The sequence below is a fragment of the Thunnus albacares genome, chromosome 17, assembly GCF_914725855.1.
Source record: "Thunnus albacares chromosome 17, fThuAlb1.1, whole genome shotgun sequence".
NCBI classification, from domain to species: Eukaryota; Metazoa; Chordata; class Actinopteri; order Scombriformes; family Scombridae; genus Thunnus; species Thunnus albacares.
Genome location: NC_058122.1, coordinates 7,748,955 through 7,767,736, shown reverse-complemented (window position 1 = coordinate 7,767,736; position 18,782 = coordinate 7,748,955). Strand labels below are relative to the sequence as shown.

Here is an 18,782-nt window from a genome sequence, read left to right as displayed (position 1 = left end):
GAACCGATAGAATTTGAACGTTTTTAATGAGGTAATTGAACTTTTTTTTGTGGAAAAACCATTTCAGACACAAATGATTATGTAGAGTATTTTATATACATTTTAAAACATGTCTGGAGGAGATCTTTAAAAAGCAAAATGACAATAAAACACTAGATAATGTATATTTTTTTGTTAGCTTAAGTTATAATACAGTTCAGGTATCCTGTGTATGTAAAGAATTATATTTACTATAAGATATGATATTGAATGGCATTGAGGATATAAATCATATATGGTTTGTATGTACATACAACATAAGTAAGTATAGAGATGACTCAATTTCTGCTCATAGCGGTGCTGCAGCTGGATCTCTGTTTGTCAACGCTGCCCTCCGCCAATAAGATGAACATGATGGTAAGATTTTATTTAACAGCTTCGAGCAGTGATAGTCTGTAAAACCTGCCCCGAAAGCAGCCTCACCCTGCCGTAATGAGTCGCTAAAGCATCTGAAATATGTATTATGCCGTCCCGTGATTAAAATGTTACTGCAGAAAATTTGCAATCTTGAGAAGAGAGAAATTCTCATTGTTTTTGTCATGAGAATGGACAGATTTAAACAGAATATTACTGGCACAAAAATATTGGATCTATATTGGTATGTGTGAGCCAGGATGAAGATTGTAATGTACAAAAGCAAGATAATGGCATGATATTTGTAGACATGAGGCATTCAGCTGTAGAACTCAGTCATTCAACCAACCAACCAACCCGTTTAGCCATCTCTGAATCACATGAAGCCTGTAGTGGGAGTCAGCCACACCAACTTCTCAACTAACACAGAGTGAAACGACAGCGTGGCACAGCATGTGACTGATGGTGTGGCGGTGAGTGCTCTGGATGAATCCAGCGGTTCAGGGTTCAGCAGAAGGTGCACGCTCGCTGTGGGGCTAATTTGCTTACTAGGCACACTTAATAATTTGCACCATGTGTGATGAAGAGGCTCCAATTCTCATGGGTAATTCCACTGATGCCTTCCTTAAGTGGCGCTCTGGGGAACCATCTCTCCTCCCACTCTCCTCCTTCCTTCCCTTTCCTCCTTATGTCACGCTGTTGTTCCCTCGCTTCTCTTGTGTTTTCTATCTCATTCTTTCAGCCTGTGGCTCTCTTCCCTACTCCCTTCAGATTTTTTCCACTTTCTTTTGCTTCTGTTCTCTGTATCTAGGTGTCTCTGCTGCTGTTTGACTTTCTCTTTCTGCTCATTCTGTCCTTTTTTTCCTCCCTCCTCGTCCCTCCCTTACTAACAGCCTCTCTGTCTCTATTCTTCCCGATCAGAGTTAAACACTACTGCTGCACAGACTGTGCTAACGTAACCATCCAATCTGACATCACTGACAATAATAAGCTGTTTCCAAAAATACCCAGTGATACGGTAGTTCTTCTATTACGTTCTCCAATCAATTTTCCTATGCGTGGGTACTCTGTCTGCAATCTTTGTGATTTTTTTGTCTGTATGTGCATATGTGTGTGTGTGTGTGTGTGTGTGTGTGTGTGTCTGTCTGTGACAGATAGACAGTGTTTGCCTTTAAATGAAGGCAGTAGCCAGTTTACAGGCCAGAAAAAAAAAAGCTTTACAGCTGCCACGGTGCTGTTCAGCTATAACGTTGGCAGTTGACATGTCTATGTTGTGACATTTAAACATATCCTGAGAGATGTATGAATATATACACAGAGAGCAGCAGTTCCCAAGATGTAGTAAAGAATACAGACACAAAATACACCACATGGCACATGTGTAGTACACACACGAACATCCATCTCCTCATAAAAGAATCTTTCTCATAAAAAAATAAAAGCGAAGTGAGTTAAAGGAACAAGTGATGGGAGTGAGTGAGTGAGTGTTGAAAAGTGTCAACAGTGTGTGACATTAGATGTGGTCCTGAAGGGCCGGAGCTGTCAGTGCTGAGGCCCCGTGAGGAAGGCAGGTTGCCAGGCCGCCTGTCTATTTCTGACCACTGACATGGTAGTGGACTGGCTGACATGTGGTCATACGCTGTCAGATGGATGCGGAGCGACTGATGGACAGAGAGAAGGACAGATTAAAAGGCAGACAGAGAGACAGATAGGCAGATAAATTGTCTTGAAGGCAGGGCGTTCTTTGCTGACAGCTGTGTGACCCTCAACCCAGAGGTGTCCAATGGGACCCAAACAGAGAGATCAGTTATTGGCCATTTTCAGAAGTCATAAGGGCACTTGTAGCTTAGAGTTTAGATAAGACTAGGCTGTTGAACAGGAAGCTTTCCACATCAGACTGCCTGTTAATAAACCCTGCACTCCTTAGTTATTGTTGCCATGCTTGTCAAGCTTTACCTTCTGGCACATATGCAGCTTATAATGACAATAGTGATAGATTTGCCACATGGAATTTACAGAAGTTTTAGAAACTATGTGGCTTTGATTTCACATAGAAGTAAAAACAAAAACAGCAGGCTGCTCATTTCCAGCCAACAGCCGTGAAATGTCACTAGCAGACCTTATGAGCTGTGGCTAGCTAATGTAAGCAAATTCAAAACACTAAAACTGAGTTGGTTGACTTTTTAATGTCAAGCAACACAGTGGTTAGATATGTGCTTTAGTGTTTGTATTTTTTAACAGTATGCTTGACTTTTGCAAGAGAAAAGCATGAAGATTAGGAATAAACAATGAGTTTGGCTGGAGCTGCTAGAATGTGAACTTCCCCAAATCAAATACAGAGCAGGACAGAGCTGCTATTGTTTCTCTAAACTATGAGACACAAGCACCTTGTAACATAGCCTGTGAACCGGTATAATGTAGTTAGCTATGATATGCTCCTTGACTTTGAAAATATCGCTAGGTTACTACTGAAGGCTGTAATTGGCTAGATAGCTGGACTTGGTCCAAATATGAACCTTTGACCTCAACCCATAAATAGTTTTTGTCAAAATAAAGACAATTTCCAAAATGGAATCCAGAACAATTAGATCCCTTGTGAGCTGAGTCCTAGAAAAATCCCACCGGTTAGCTCCAACCTGATAAAATCCTGACAGCCGTGAACAAGAAAGCTAAATGATTGGTCATTAAAAAGAGATAAACATTGTGCAGCAGGCTCAGCGCTGGGCAGCGTGAGCCGTGTTTCATCAATTAATGCCGACTATTTGTCATGAGTTAATCATATTATCAATAATGACAGTTTAATATCAATGAAACTCATTATCAAAATGTCAGCTGTGCATTATAGCCTAATTTTCATAGTAAATCAAGCCTTGTTGTTGCATATTTTTATTTATTTATTTTAGATTAATAGTATACTAAGAATAAATTAAAAATGTATTGACAAAATAAGTCAGGTCTTCTATGGTCCATACAGGTAAATCAGTTTCATTTGTTATTAGGTGTTTGGGTCCAGTTGAATCTGAATGTACCTGTGGGAGCCAAGTTACGTTTTTGTATGTTTAGTTCAAGCTAACGTAGACGAGTTAGGCCAAGGCCCTCGTTGAGCTTCAACCAGCCACAGCACCTTCCCTCCATTATTAAAGGTAAAAAAAAAAAAAAAAAGCCAAACTCGTGAGGTCAAGTGCTGCTTTATCCTCAGCCTTGAGAATACTTGAAATATCCATGTATGATGCATGTACTCGCTCCTCGCTCCATGATAATCAACGATCGAGAGGGACAGTAAGGTGAAGGAAGGACGGGCATCCTGGCAGCCAATAGAACGGGCTGATGGATGGTTGGAAGGTCACCAGGAGAAACGGGCAGGGGGACAGACAGAGTCAGAGACCTACAAATAAATGTTCATAAACAGACAGATTGTCAAAAGAGAACAAGACTCAGGCAGACAGAAGGACAGATAAACAGGCGTGCATACAGTGCAAAGGCCAACAAACAGAGACAGACAGCGCTTTAAACAGACAGATGGACAAACAGGGCAAGGTGATAGACGCTTAGTCAGGCAGGATGGGGTTGCTATTCATCTGCTCTCTGAGTCATCACATAGTGTGTACTCTGTCTCTTGGAGTGTGTTCAAAACATGTACACTCTGTATACCCTAACAGAATTATCCCTCTATCTCCCTGCTTTCATTCCTCCATCTGTCTATCTCTCCTTTGTCTCTTTGTCAATTTCCCCCACATAATCCAGCTCACCTCTCATTCTCTTGCCTTATTTACTTTGCATTCCTGACTCCTTCCCTACTTTCCTCTCTACTTTTACTAATCCCTCCGTCTTCCTTCTATCTCACCATCTCTCTCGATGTCCGTCCACATCTCCTCTGATCCTTCTCTTTCCTCTTCTTTGTCCATCCAGGTCTGCTCTCTGTATCCTATGACGAGTGGGACTATGGCCTAGAAGCCCGCGTCCGCGACGGCGTGGCAATTATCACGATGGCAACCTCCACCATGATGATGGACCGCGGACCTCACACCCTGCTGAAGTCTGAATGCCATGGAGCTCCTGATAAGAAGACCCCCATCTCAGGCAACCCTAATGAAGTGCTCAGGTGAGTGAAGCTGGAGGCCCGATTGTGACGTTGCGACTTTGATGTGATATATTTACTAGTGATTGTATGAGTTGGCGAGGACTGTCTGAATGAACCAATTCAGAAGTAACTGGTGCGACAACGCAGACATCCATTCTATTCCTTTTTCAATCTGTTCTTCTTGACACAGATTTTGAGGCAGACACCCTTTAATTGGGAGAAACCTTATGTTAATCTGTTTAGTATTTGTTGACAATTAATTGTGCAGTTTACTGTATGGTATTCAAAAATCAATTTATCAGTGTCACGTAAATTGGGACATGTTGGCATATTTATATATTCAACATATTTGGGAACTGGTCGCGGTATTGTTTGTGTTCTTTAAACTTAAGACTGCATTTCAACTTCCTGTTGAATGATGCCATTAACTCTCCCTCTGTCCGCTTTGAACTCATTACTGTATGTGTCATTGTGAAAAAGTGCGAGTGCACTGCAGAACCAAAGGTTTCCCTGCTTTGTGTGCAGTAAAACAAGCTCACTTTTTTACCCTTAAGCTATCCAGAACATATCCCATGAAAACCGCGTACAGAGGCCATGCGCCTCAGCAGTAGTCTCATTTGCTCACAGTCATTTATTTACAATTACATTAATGTCTCAAAATTAATGTGGCAATGATTTATGGATGGTGAAATGCTACACGCAGCAGCTTTAAAAAGAGTGCAGGTTCAGGTGGCGTAACATCAACATCAAGTATCCTGACATGGATCAGCACAATCCTGGACGCAGCAGATGCTGGCACACGCAAAAACACACACACACACACACACACACACGCATGCACCTTCATCCCCTGCATACTGTGATCATCCTCCCCCCACGTAATAATACCCTACACACACAAACACCCCCTTCACATGCCCCTTCCTCAGGAAAATCCAACCCCACCCCCTCAGCTGTCCGTCTCAGCAGCAGGCCTTTTGAACTGGTTGTGAAGCACAGCGTTCGGCGGCGCTTTGCTCTGCGCACTGCCTAATTGGTCCCAATGGCGTTTCAGTTGGCGAACACTAGCCCCTGTCGCGCTGTGCTCCAGAGCTCAGCACAGTATTGTATTCAGGAGCAGTTTCACCCCTCTGCGTGTCTGCTGTAGCTGTATGTGTATGGGTATGTGTGTTGTTATTGTGCTAAAGAAAGACAGGCTGTCAGTGAAGGCCAGATGTGTGTGTGTGTGTGTGTGTATAGGTACTGTACAGCATGTTGTGTGCTAAGGAGACTGTCATTTACCCACCAAAGTGAGTCTGGTTGCTGTCATACTCATGGTCTAGGGGCATGCTGTTTAGAAAAGTGACTGCATAGTGACAGTCTCTCTCTCTCTCTCCGCTTTCCCCCCACAACTTCACCGCTGACAACAAGCACATATTTATCCTGAAATACTAATCTTCAGATAGACACACTCAAACAGCAGCAGGAGAAAAAAAGGGAGCCCACTATAGAAACACACGCTCACCTTCCCGGATTGCACCGAGTATGACGGTTATGGATAGATTTTCTGCTCATGCTCCAAGCTTTAACTGCATCCTGCACTAAGGCAGCTAAAGCTTTGTTGTCCAGCCCAGTGAACTCTTTAGATGTCATTTCAACCCCTGTCTGCTTGTTCACTCCTCTCTGAAGCTTTGCATTTGTTTCACCACTGCTTACTGCTTTGAGATAGCAGTGGAGTTTATGGCAGCTGCTGTTGCACCAGAATACAATTCCCCTGCTCTGTTCATGTGTGCCTCGCTGTGCTGTGCTGTGCTGTGCACCGCTCTGTTCTTCTCAACTCTTCTGTGGTCTTTTCTACCATGTCCTGTGCAGCTCTCTACTCTTGCTCAGCTCCCACTTTACTCTGTCATGTTCTTCTCTGTCCTCTCTCGCCCTGTAGTCTTCTCCTTTGTTCTGCCCCGGTCTGCTTTTATACATCTGCTCTCCTGTGCTCCGCTTTGTTCCACTTTATTCTGTCGAGCACCACTCTGCTCTGTTTTATGTGCCCACACCTTCTTCTCTTCCTCTCTGTTTTCTCCTCTCTCTCTCTCTCTCTCTCTCTCTCTCTCTCTCCTCTCCTTTCCTCACCTCTCGTCTCTCTTCTCCACTGTTCTGCTCCTCCCCAGCCATTGTCTGCGCTCCAGACCTGCAGTTTTATAATCAACTTAGCTGTGTTGTTGATTAGATCAGTTTCGTGCGCTGCTAAGATCCTTCGCCCCTCGCTGCCTTAACTAAATTTGTTTGGTGATAACCTTTGTCTTCAAGTGTTCAATCAAGAGATTAGCATTTGGCCTGCAGTCTATATACTAGAAACTGAATGAATGTCTGGTTGGCTAGCTTGTTGGCTGCTTGGTTGGCTGGATGGATGCCCTGCTGCCCCGTTGGTTCACTACTAAGTGAATGAATGAATAAATAGAGAGATGAAAGATGGGTGGAAAGGGAAGCAACTCAATCAGAAGACTCATAGGGCACTTTCATAGAGCAAGAGAACCTTATATTCAATGACACTCTCCATTGAACTCAAACACCATTTGTAAATGTTCAAACAGACCTGTAAAGCAAATCATTAATAAATCAGATAGTCACAATTAATTCTTAGCAGCTGAATGACATTAAGTAGTTGTGCTAGTTTGAAAACAAAGCCTCAATCTCTTAAGCTCAGCTTTTGCTGCAAGATATTAGTTGGGGAAAACATCCATGAAAATTGATTGAGCCTGGCAGCGGAAAGTCAGACTAATTGGCAAACAGTATGGGAATTGGAATTGAAAATGACTTGAATTTACTCAAAAAGTCATGAGGAACAACAGTTAAACTGTAGATATAGAACGAGCATGCCTCAGGAACTGCTTTGCCTATATCTTGTTTGAGATTTATTCTGGGATAGATGTCTGGTAGGTAATTTAGGCGGATTTTTCAAGAACAGTTGCCATATAAGAAAACTGAAAATTGAAAATTCAGATTGAAAATCTGAAGCAGCCCAGTAACTGAGGAAGGAAGGAAGGAAGGGTTCAATACTGATATCTTGAAAGAGAGAACTTATCAATCATCCAAATACAGACTGAACATACCAAACCACACTGAACAAAACAACATTTGTGCGACAGCTTTGTGAGGACAGAGTGTGTCTCAGTCTGACTTGTGATTTTGGTTTGGAGTGTGACTCTTGGAGATGATCAGGGGGCGATGCTCAAAAGGCAAAAATAATTTCCCCTGATACCTGCCATTCTCTTTTACTATGTGCAGTAAAGTCACTTAGTTTAGCAATTAACTTCCAACCTCTGTACTTACCAAAAAGACAGTCCTTGTCTTGCTACTTTTTTTTAAAATTGTTCTTATTTTCTGGTTTTACTTGTTTTAATTAGTTTGTACTCATTTTTTTTTAGCCAGTGTTTTCTTCTATTGTTATTGCATGTTACTCTTTCTAAATGATTTCCTCTGTTTTACTGAGGGTGAGCCAAAATTCCCATGCGGGAAAATAAAGAGTGAACATGGTTTTTTTGTATGCTTTTCAAGCTTAAGGATTATAAAGGGGTTAGGTTTGTAAGGGAGGCATGGAAATATGTAAATAATAACTAGTTTATCTTTCAGTCTACTGGTGACTGATGAAGAATTGCTGTTTGGTCACGGTCATCTACTTGACTGTATAAGCCATTACATTATGCTGATCCCTCTCTGCTTAGCGTTTCCTTGTCCAGCCCTCAGCTCTTAGAATACCACAAGAGAAGGACACGTCACTCCACTAAGTAAATTAAGTCCACTGTAGCCAGCACTGTGACATTCCAGCTAATGCTACAGTATGAGCCTGACAAATTAAGATAGCAGAAAGAGGAAGAAGAGAGCGAAGCATAGAGAGCGAAAAAGACAAAGCGAGGCAGAGATGGGAAAGAAAGACCACTGGTGAGCAATACACAGCAGTGTGAGAATCATGAGTTTGACAACAGCGGCCCTAACCTCTCCAGGCGTGGACGGGTTCCAAATGAGCTTGAAGTTGGAAAGGTGTCAAGTGCTTTTAAGCTCTGTGGACATTTTTGAACTTCTGTGGCCTCAGTGAGGCTGTCAATAGAGTGTTTGTGTGTTTGCATGTGTGTATGTGTGTGTGTGTCTCTGTGTGTGTGTGTGTGTGTGTGTGCAGAACTCTCTGTAGCAGCGTTATGACCCTATTGAGCTGAGTGATGAGTGTGCGCCTGCTCGATGGACAGTGTGTCCACCTGGGTGTTTGTGTGTGTGTGTGTGTGTGTGTGTCAGACAGAGTCTATAAAGGCCAGTTGAGTGTGTGTTTATGGGGCAGGCCAGTGGGAGGCTAAAAACGTACCTGTTTGTGATGGCGCTTGATTGGAACTAGGTCAGGATGCTCCTGCTCTATCTTTCCTCTTTCTCCCTTCTCTCCATTTTTATTGCTGCCTCCTTTCTCCTCCTAAATCTTTTCATCTGTCTCTGTCACTAAATCGCTTTTTCTCTGCCAGGTTTATTCAGTTCTCTCCTTTTCTGCAGTCTTATTTTATCTCACATAATCTTTGCATCTCCTTCTATTTTTATTTGGTTATTTTCTCTTTTTCTGCTTCTTTGTTTCTCCTAATTCTGCTCGACGCTATTGCAGTTTTCATTCTTATAGGGTACGTTGTTTAAGTTTTAATCCAAAAGTATCGGGAAATGGGAAAAACAAAAGAAGAATAATATGTGTTCAAGTATTTTATCCATCAGCTCTGACTCCAATCTTTGCCAGGGCTACAGTTCTAAATTAACTTTATTATAATTAATTTTAATTAAGTACTGTCTACCATTTGTCAAAAATAAACCAAATCAAAGCCACATATCAAGTGCCATTTGCTACTTTGATGTTGTCAGTCCTCCCCTCCTTTCTGTATCTCTGCTCATGTCTTGTCATCTCTCCACTCTCTTCCCATTAGCACAATTTATGACACTGTTTACACATTCAGCTCCCATGTCTATGACTACACACATGGATACCACTACGCATACATGTGCAAACACATACACAAAACAAAATTCACACCTCCCCACACGCTCACACCGTAAACCCCAAGTACGCACGCAGCACAGCTACGGTACGTTTGTCTGCCTCGACCACACAGTGCCATACAGGGCATGTTGTTCTCCATATAGATTCCTTCTCTACAAATCCAATAAGTACGTTGCACCACAGTAATTGCTAAGGAGTGTAATTCATGACTAATTCATGTCAGGGTTAATTTATTAAAACTGACTTATCAATATTTCACACAACTCCTCCATTATTCACACCAGAACATGCGCTAAAACGTATCTGTGTCAGGCCAGGGAGTTAGCATGGCAAGTGTTGCTTTGTGTGTGTGTGTGTGTGTGTGTGTGTGTGTGTGTGTGTGTGTGTGTCTGGCACCGTGTTGTTCTGATTTACAATTGAAATCCTCCAATGAAAGCAGAAAGGGAAGATTCACTGAAATGTCTTTGATGTGAGGCAGTTAATGAAAGGGGGTATTGTTACTGTCTATTTGATCGGAGGGCGGTCAGTGTCACTTGCTGTCATTGGCCAGGTGGGGACAGCTACTGCTGCTGCTGGTTGAATTTTAATTCACTTGCTGAAGAGTACAGTTGAGATACTCTCCTCTAGCTCGAGATGGTAAAATGACGGGCTCAACACCAAAACAAGGGGTTTAGCAGGTGTCTTATCATGCTACTCACACACAGTATACATATGTGCATAGTGGGCATGTTAATGCTAGTTTTCATTCAAACACAGTCTCATGTCACATAGCCTCAGAAATTAGAGGGAGGAGGTCAGAGCAGAGGTTTGTGTTCACATGTTTATATGTGTCTCTGGCAACGAAGGCAGTGAAGGCAGAGGACTGACTGGCCATCTCCCAGATGGTGGTTGTCACATATATACCTCTGTGAATGTGAATACTGAGTAAAGCCTCACTGTATATAGGGATGTGTGGGTCCATTTGTACCGATAGTGATACAGGAAGCGTAAAGGAGCTGACAGGAAGCGGATATGGTCACATGGATGGAAGAAAAAGTAAGAGCACCTTCCTGTAAACACAGGAGTGACGGTGTGATTGGAGAAGAGAGCGATGCAGTCTAGTAGTAATATGTCCCGTCCCCTCCCTCTTTTTCTTTGAATCCCACCTCTCTCTCTCTCTCTCTCTGTCGCTTTCTCTCCCACCCTCTGTGAGATTACCGTTACCATAGTAACACAGCAGATTGGCTTGGAAGTCACAGTGGTTGTGGGTGCCATGGCAACACACATATGCTTGTGTTTCGCTCCGTTACTGCTGTGTGTAGGACGCACATGCACACACACACACACACACACACGTAAACACACACACAATGGCCCCACATTGTAACACGTAACAATAGCTTGCTCAGTAAAGATTAAAGGGGGCACAGCGTCAAGTCATTTTGTAAATGGCTTATGATTTATGCAGCAGATTCTGTGCACTTTGTATCAGTGCCAAGGCTCTACAGGATGGGGCTGTTAGCCGGACACATGGGGCTGCATGAGACGGTATGATGCTGGATGATTCGGCTCATCACAGCCCATTGAAAACATCAATATTTAATACAGGAAATAGAATAAGGAAGCTCGCATTAGAGTAATTGCTGGATTATTACATAAGTCACTCCATTCTATACGTAGGACTAGAGAGAGAGAGACCAGATAGATAGGTAGATAGATAGATCTATGTGATCTGTTGCAGCTAAAACGTCAGACAGGGTTAAAGTTACAACAATTTGAACTTTGAGAGCAGCAGTGAGGTGCAGAATCTGACCGGAGTAACGTTATGGTAGAGCTGCAGCGAGGTTGAGCTCCATCTCTGTCTCTCTCCTGAGGAAAACTATGGCTCGAGACAAACAGATCCTGCTGCCGATCATGTGTAGAACACTTGATACATGACCCAGTCCCATCAGTACACTGTCACCACGCCAATCCTTCATGCACAATCACACACATACACACACACGCATACACCTTTTTTTGTCATTTATTTATTCATCTATATGGTGTGCACAGTTTTGAGGCAGAACGTTACCATGGAAACAGTCACAGAGAGAGAGAGAGAGAGAGAGAGAGAGAGAGAGAGGGAATAAGAGTGAGAGTAAAGGGTGAAGGAGTGGAACAGTTAAGAGATGCTGTTTTTGTGTGCGTGTGTGTGTGCGTGTGCGTGTGCGGGGGGTGACAGTGAAGTGATTTGAGTTCACCTGACATAAACATTCCCGCTCTCTTATACACACACTTACACTCTCCCACGCGTATTCACCATAATCACTGCAAGAGAAAACAGTGTTGAGTGTGTGTGTGTGTGTGTGTGTGTGTGTGTGTGTGTGTGTGTGTGTGTGTGTGTGTGTGTGTGTGTGTGTGTTGAAGAGAAGTGAAATTATTTCACCTGACAGAAACAGTGCTGCTTTCTCCCGGTTTCTCCTTTTCTACCACACACACACACACACACACACACACACACACACACACACACACACACACACACAGATCTGACAAGCTGCTATTAGTGTATTAAACTGCAACACACATAAACTGCATCGCTAGTTTCCGTTGCTCCTTTTTTCTCCATTTAGTGTAACAATTGGTCAGTTTATCTTTTAGATGATATGATCAAATTTTCAACAATTTCAGCTTCTGTAGATTATTTTCTCAATTGATCAATCAGTCCTTTAGTTTTTAAAATGTCAGAAAATGGTGAAAAATGTGAATTACTGTCTCACAAAGCCCATGATGCAACCTAAAATGTCTACTTTTGTCCCAACCAACAGTCCACAACCCAAAGATATGCAGTTAACTATCATAGAGGACTAAACGAGCAAAGAAACTAGAAAATATTGACATTTAAGAAGCTAGGACCAGAGGTTTTTTCTTAAAAAATGACTTTATTACCAAAATAGTCGATTGCCGATTCATTTTCTAATGATTGAGTTCAGTCCAGTGTAAGAATTGTACTACTAATAAAATTTAAAAAAATGCATGTACATAACTAAAATCCTTTATTTTTTATTTGTTTATTTGAAAAATCTAGTTTCCATTCTAATAAAAACATGAATACTGTATGAATTAAAGATTAAGGTGACATTTGATAATGAGTTTAGTGTTTATGACATTTTGATGACTTTCTCCATCTAGCCATGAAAACAGGAGGGCAACCATTATTTTCTCTCCTATTTTCCAATGTGAAGAACAAATGATGAAGACTCTGGCACACGTGAAGCACTCAACCACAGTGTCACCGCTAGTGATGTAAAAACGTGTGCATGCATGAACAGGTGTCTCATTTAAGGTCACATCAGTAACTGAACACATCGGCCGCTGCAGGGATTGAACTCGTAACATTTGACATATGGGATGATTGGAGAGATGATTCGCCGGAATTAATTTTCTTCCGTCTGTCTTAAAATCATCACCTGCTGTTTAGCTCAAATGTCTGTCTGCAACTGATGACTAATGTGTATTAATCTATTCCTGGAGAAGCTGCTTAGACATTAGCTGATAACTATTTTCCTGGCTGATGATGAATTTTTGTAGCGTTAGTGGGTTTGTCTGGAAAGAGAAATGCTTAAAAAATAAAGTGACATACAATGAAACTTAAATGTTGTGCAAAATGGATTCACCGAACAAGAAAGGATTTAGATATATAGAGCTGCCACTGACACAGATATTTTTCAGTAAGTGATATATGCCTCAACCAGTCTCTGTCTCTGTCTCTCTCCTCAATGTTTCCTTGTGCAGGTACCTGATGAATGTGACGTTTGAGGGGCGTAATCTGTCGTTCAGTGAGGACGGATACCAGATGCACCCCAAGCTGGTCATCATTCTGCTCAACAAGGAGAGACAGTGGGACAGGGTGAGAGAGAGAGAGAGAGAATGAATGTCCATTTGTGTGCATCTAAGTATATCCACGTTGATGGTTTTTGAGGGATAAAAAAAGCAAACAGACTTTATATTTGTTGGCTTCAGCTGTCAACAGTAAAATAATATGTCAACTGTCAAAAAATGAATGACAGCGTGGCAGCAATGTCAGTGAGTTAGTCCTTTTATTACAGTCCCTGATTGGTCCGTGAATATCTGTCTGTGTCTTTTTATCTGCTTCCCTTATCATCTGATTTTCACTTTTTAAGCATTTTAAGCCTTAAGCTTTATAGGCGCTACTCTGATTAGATATTATCAACTCGGCAAAGGTGCCTTTGAGCAGTTCGCTGCAGCAGAGGCTCCGGAGCCGTGTTGTAGTAAAAATGCTTGCTACAGCTGTTCATTTCAAAAGTTTAGTCAAGTATTACGTACTACCCATCATTTATCTGTTTTTTTTTTTTTTTTTACGAAATCATCCCTCACTTCAGCTGTGTGGCACTCAGGACCTGTCTGCCAAAAAATATCTAAGATTTCTTTTCTCAGTATTTTCTCTGGAAAAGTTCCACTAACAAATAGTTAACTAACTAACATGGAGCAAGTCATTAAACTATAAAAATATCACCAATGACCATGGGATGCTATGTACATTTAGATGTTCATCTTGATTGAGGATCATATTGTAAAAGGCATGCTTTATAAGACATAACCTTCAGCTGGGAAAAATAAAACATGTATATTATGATGCCTGTTGCATGTATAGTACTGAATGTTCTCTTGGATGCACAACAGGCTTTCACTGAAAATGATCTCAGCCACTCAGACAGTGTGTGTGTGTGTAAGACAGAACTTGTGGTTGGATTTGCTTAAATTGCTACCATGTGACTTTTAGAAAACAGCATATGACATTGTGTTGACAAGGGTAATGCACTTATCAGAGAACGTGCAGTCCAGAAAGACTGTGACAAGTTAGTGAAGCAAAGGCCTTTAGATGTGGATTAAAGCCTATGTAGAAGAAGCTATTACCTGTACATTACTGGGTAACGCCAAACGTTTGCCCTTTTTAACCCTTGTACAGTAGCTAAGACCTGTTGGTCACCAAATGATTAGAAGAAAGTCTGCTAATCCAGACTGAAGTAGCTTGCCTGTTTTAATAGTTTAAACATAACAGGAATTATACATGGCTTAGTTAAATCAAATAGGATTGATGGTACTGAAACATAACAGTTCATTATTAACGCTGATTACAATCAAATGTCACCTCAGAATCTCATATATGGAGCCACAGGTGCTCAGTAATGCAGTACTAGGAAGAAGATGAAATAGAAGCTTTAACGGCATAAATTCACTCTGAAAGAGATTATTACCTCGCTTTTCAAATATAAATGGAAATGCACACGTCCACATCAGTTATCCTTACATGGTCCACAGTGCTGGATTGTGTATCTGTAATTTAAGAATCAGTTTACCTGTGATTACACCTGTGTACTAGTAGGGTTTTGTTGGTAGCCGTGGTCAGGAGTGGTGGAAATGTACCCACATTCTCAAGCACAAGAAGAAATAAATAAATCATATTTGTAGAAATCAGCATAAAGCTGTATCCCAGCCCTGTAAACTGGGGAGGGTTACAGTTCAGCGGTAGATGTTGGTAGTAGTGGGCAGCTTCCATATGTGAATTAGTGTAACTCCATGAATAAAAAGCAAACTTGAGCCAAACTTTATGTCTGCTCAGTCAGCTTTCTCTAAACAAATAAAGGTTAAAACATTCTATTGTACAGATGGAGGAATAGATACAAATTCACCAAGACAACAACATAATCTTAACTGACCCGGGTGCACACAGTCACCTGCAGAATCACTAGCGTGCATCTGTGTTTCCTGATGCTCACCCTCCATTGTATGTGTGTCCTGCAGTCTGACTTCTCTGACTCTCCTTATTCTTTATTCTTAGTATTTCTCTCTTTCTTCTGCCTCTCTAATCTATATTCTGTCCTCTGATCAGAGAACAAGGTGAATCACTCCCCTCCTGTCTCCCCTCTCTCTCTCTCTCTCTCTCTCTCTCTCTCTCTCTCTCTCTTCCTCCCCTTGCATTCTGCACCACCCCTTCTCTTTCCTCCCCCTCCTGCTCCCACTCGCTCACTCATGTTTAATTCTTAGCCTGACTTCCAGCTGAACCACTTTCCTTGGATCCTAATGAGTTCCAGCTCCTGCAACTATCCTTCCCTGCACCTTTGAAGTAGTGTGAAGACTCTGTAGTGTCCAGTCCCGTTTGCTCCCCTCTAGGCTGATTTGAACCCCTTTCTCTCCACCTCCCTCTCTCCCCATTTTCTCTCTCTGTCTCTCCATCCCTTTCTATCTCTAGCACTGACTCCCTCTCACTCTTTTTGTCCGGATGGAAGAAGGCTGCATTGTGCCCCAGGGATACACAGCCTTAGCTTGTCCACTCCAGGCAGCCCTGCCAAGTTTGTGTTCCCTGGAGTTCAGTGTGTTTGTGTGCGTGTACATTTACATATTTAACGAGTGTGCAAACCTGGCTTTACACACTCCCTTTCCTGCCCTGTCTCCCATTATAGTGTGTCCAATTAGTTGATGATTCATATCCATTTCCACCCACATCCCTCCCTCAATAAAAGTGGCCTACCGGGCACTTCTCGAGGAAAGGGCATAGGCAGAGTCTTCAGGTATGGTTTCATGTAGCCGGCGTCTGGGGAAATTGACTAATTGATGACGCTTATTCAGTGGAGTAGAGCCACAAGGGCTGGAGAGCCCTCCAGACATACAGCTGGACACTCCTCTACAGAAGAGCCAGCATTTTGCATGTGAATGAGCTCCATCTCCGGCTTTCTTTCCCCGTCACACAGACACTCACTTGACTCTTTCGCTCCATCTATAGTTGGGTCTCTCTCTCTTTCTCCCTGCAAATGTAGCTGTTTCTCATAACTCAGTCTTTCTTTTTCTGTCTCATTTCACATCTGTCCATCTGTTTGTCCATGTCTCAATGCCCCCCCCCCCCCCCCCCCCCCCATCATCTCCCTCCATCCTCCTCCTCTGTCTCACTGTTTCTCTCCCCAGGCTCTCCTCTTGATCTGAATTCTGCTCTTTCCTCCGCTTCAGTCTCGTCCTTCAGGTTAACCTTGCTCTCATTCTTTGCTCTGGGTCCCAGTCCTCTCCTCTCCTCTCCTCTAGTCTCCTCTCCTCTCCTCTCATTTCCTTTGTTTTTGCCACATCTCTCAAAGTTTCTGTCACTATATTTCATATTTAATTATCAGTCATAAAATGCTCCTGTTCATTTGTTACCTTATTGTCATTTTATTGACAGATGGACTAACCACAGTTTAAGTCAGAAAACAGAAAATGAGGCAATAAAACTCCGATCAGAGTGAGATGTTTTTGCATAACAAGCATACAAAATGTGCATCACTTTGTGGTGTTGAACTTAAAGTTTAGCTAACTGTTTGTAAGAGCAGAGCTGCAGTTATGAGCAGCGTGAAATTTAATCATTTTTGAATTTGATTCCTTCCCAGTAATTTGAATTTAAGATTATGCATCTTAATGAAAAAAATTAACCAAGTGTTAAGAAAATCAACAGTGCAGTTCTGGAAGAAAACGGTTAAGAAATATCTTGAACTGTGTATGAATTTTTTTATCATCTGAGTGCCTTTTGTTTGCTGTGTGTCTCTGCAGGTGGGTAAATGGGAGAATGGTTCCCTATCCATGAAGTACCATGTGTGGCCTCGCTATGAACTATATGGGGGGGCAGCAACCAGGGAGGATGACCACCTGTCCATCGTGACATTGGAGGAGGCTCCGTTCGTCATTGTGGAAGACGTGGATCCACTTAGTGGGACCTGCATGAGGAACACAGTGCCCTGCCGGAAACAGATCAAAACACTGTGAGACTCAATGCTCAGATGCACCAAATCAGTGTCAGAATATCTGGAGAAATCAGGTTAAAATGCCAGAGAATCGAGAATACGAATGTGTGATGAGACAAAAAAACAAAATGACAAAATACTTGTGAATAAATACTTGGTGTGTAAATTCAACTCAACACACACTGATAGACTGTTTTTTTTCGGGTCATATCCTGCAGTAGCTCACAGATTTAGCAGTGAGGATGTGACCAAAGTAGAAAAGAAAAGAAAAAACCTGGCAACTGCCTAAATTCTGCTTGTGAATGATGTTAATTTCCCACGGCAGCTTTACAGAGCCCGAGGTAGAATCGGTTCACACTTCATCGATGTGAGAGTGACAGTGTCAGACACACTAAATCACGATTACAATTAGCAATTCAGACAGAAGCAAATATTAGATCAAATATCTCTCTATCTATCTCTCTATCTATCTCTCTATCTATCTCTCTATCTTTGCAGTAACCAGACGAAGGAGTCAGGGATCTACATCAAGCGTTGCTGTAAGGGTTTCTGTATCGATATCCTGAAGAAGATTGCCAAGTCAGTCAAGTTCACGTATGACCTTTACCTGGTTACTAACGGCAAACACGGCAAGAAGATCAATGGAACATGGAATGGCATGGTGGGGGAGGTGAGGAGATAACTTGTGTGGGCGTGTCTGTCTCATCCTTTTATTTTGGCACCTCACTCTGTCAGTAGCTGTGTGTAATGTGTTTGTGGGCTATTGGTACGGATTCCTCTGTGTCAGTAGTCCGTTTATTGTCGGTACAGAACTATTACACATGCACATTAGTATTGATTGCAAAAGATCACGTGGTCAAATTCAAATTGTTTCAAAATGGAGGAACATTTATGCTTGCAGGTGATGCACCAATCTTCCCCATGTTTTGGGTTAAAATGTTTAGGTTTAGACACAAAAACCACTTGCTTAGGGTTAGGATCATGGTTTGGGTTAAAACAGTAAAATGCGGTAAAAATGTCCTGTTTAACGGCACTAAAATGACTGACATGATGGTAAAAAATGTCTGCTTAGTGGTCTACAAGAGGTCTTGCAATAAATACCGGAAACCCATTCCATAGTAATACAACAAACTACTATCGGCATGGAAAGTCGGTCTGGACCAACAGTCTGTGGACTGCTGGCACCGAATCTTGCTCTTTATCAATAGTCAGTAAATTATTGCACCGATTCCATAGCCGGTGCCAAGAAAGAATACTCCGATTCACTAAAAGTTTGCTCAGAATGAGCAAATCTGAAAGCCTTGCCTCTAACAATGTTCAGTCAGTGGAAAGCTGCCAGATTTCGCAGGTCAACAAGTAAAGCCTCTTTGTGCTTGTCATGGTCATGCATGTGTAAATTATATGACAATCTCATCAATTTGCCCACATTGTATTAATTTGTTGGCAAAGCTTGCAAATGAGGATTGCATCTGATTCACACTTTGCAACACCATCCTATCATTATTGATGTTAAGACATTTCAGAGTGGCAGTGTACATTGCAGAAAGACATTGGCATATTT

At 42.0% G+C, this 18,782-nt stretch overlaps 1 protein-coding gene across 4 annotated transcripts in view; it reads left to right on the top strand.

The window, feature by feature from the left end:
* LOC122966201 (glutamate receptor ionotropic, NMDA 2B-like) overlaps window positions 1–18,782 on the top strand; it is a 121,715-nt gene that overhangs the window by 76,828 nt on the left and 26,105 nt on the right. For all 4 annotated transcript variants that reach the window (XR_006398348.1, XM_044330213.1, XM_044330211.1 and 1 more), the window contains exons 8-11: window positions 4,303–4,495; window positions 13,230–13,344; window positions 17,031–17,239; window positions 17,720–17,891. Coding sequence is in view for 3 of the 4 variants with exons in the window: in XM_044330213.1 (XP_044186148.1) it covers window positions 4,303–4,495; window positions 13,230–13,344; window positions 17,031–17,239; window positions 17,720–17,891 (689 nt within the window). In the remaining variant the exon portion in view is untranslated. The remainder of the gene's footprint in view (window positions 1–4,302; window positions 4,496–13,229; window positions 13,345–17,030; window positions 17,240–17,719; window positions 17,892–18,782) is intronic.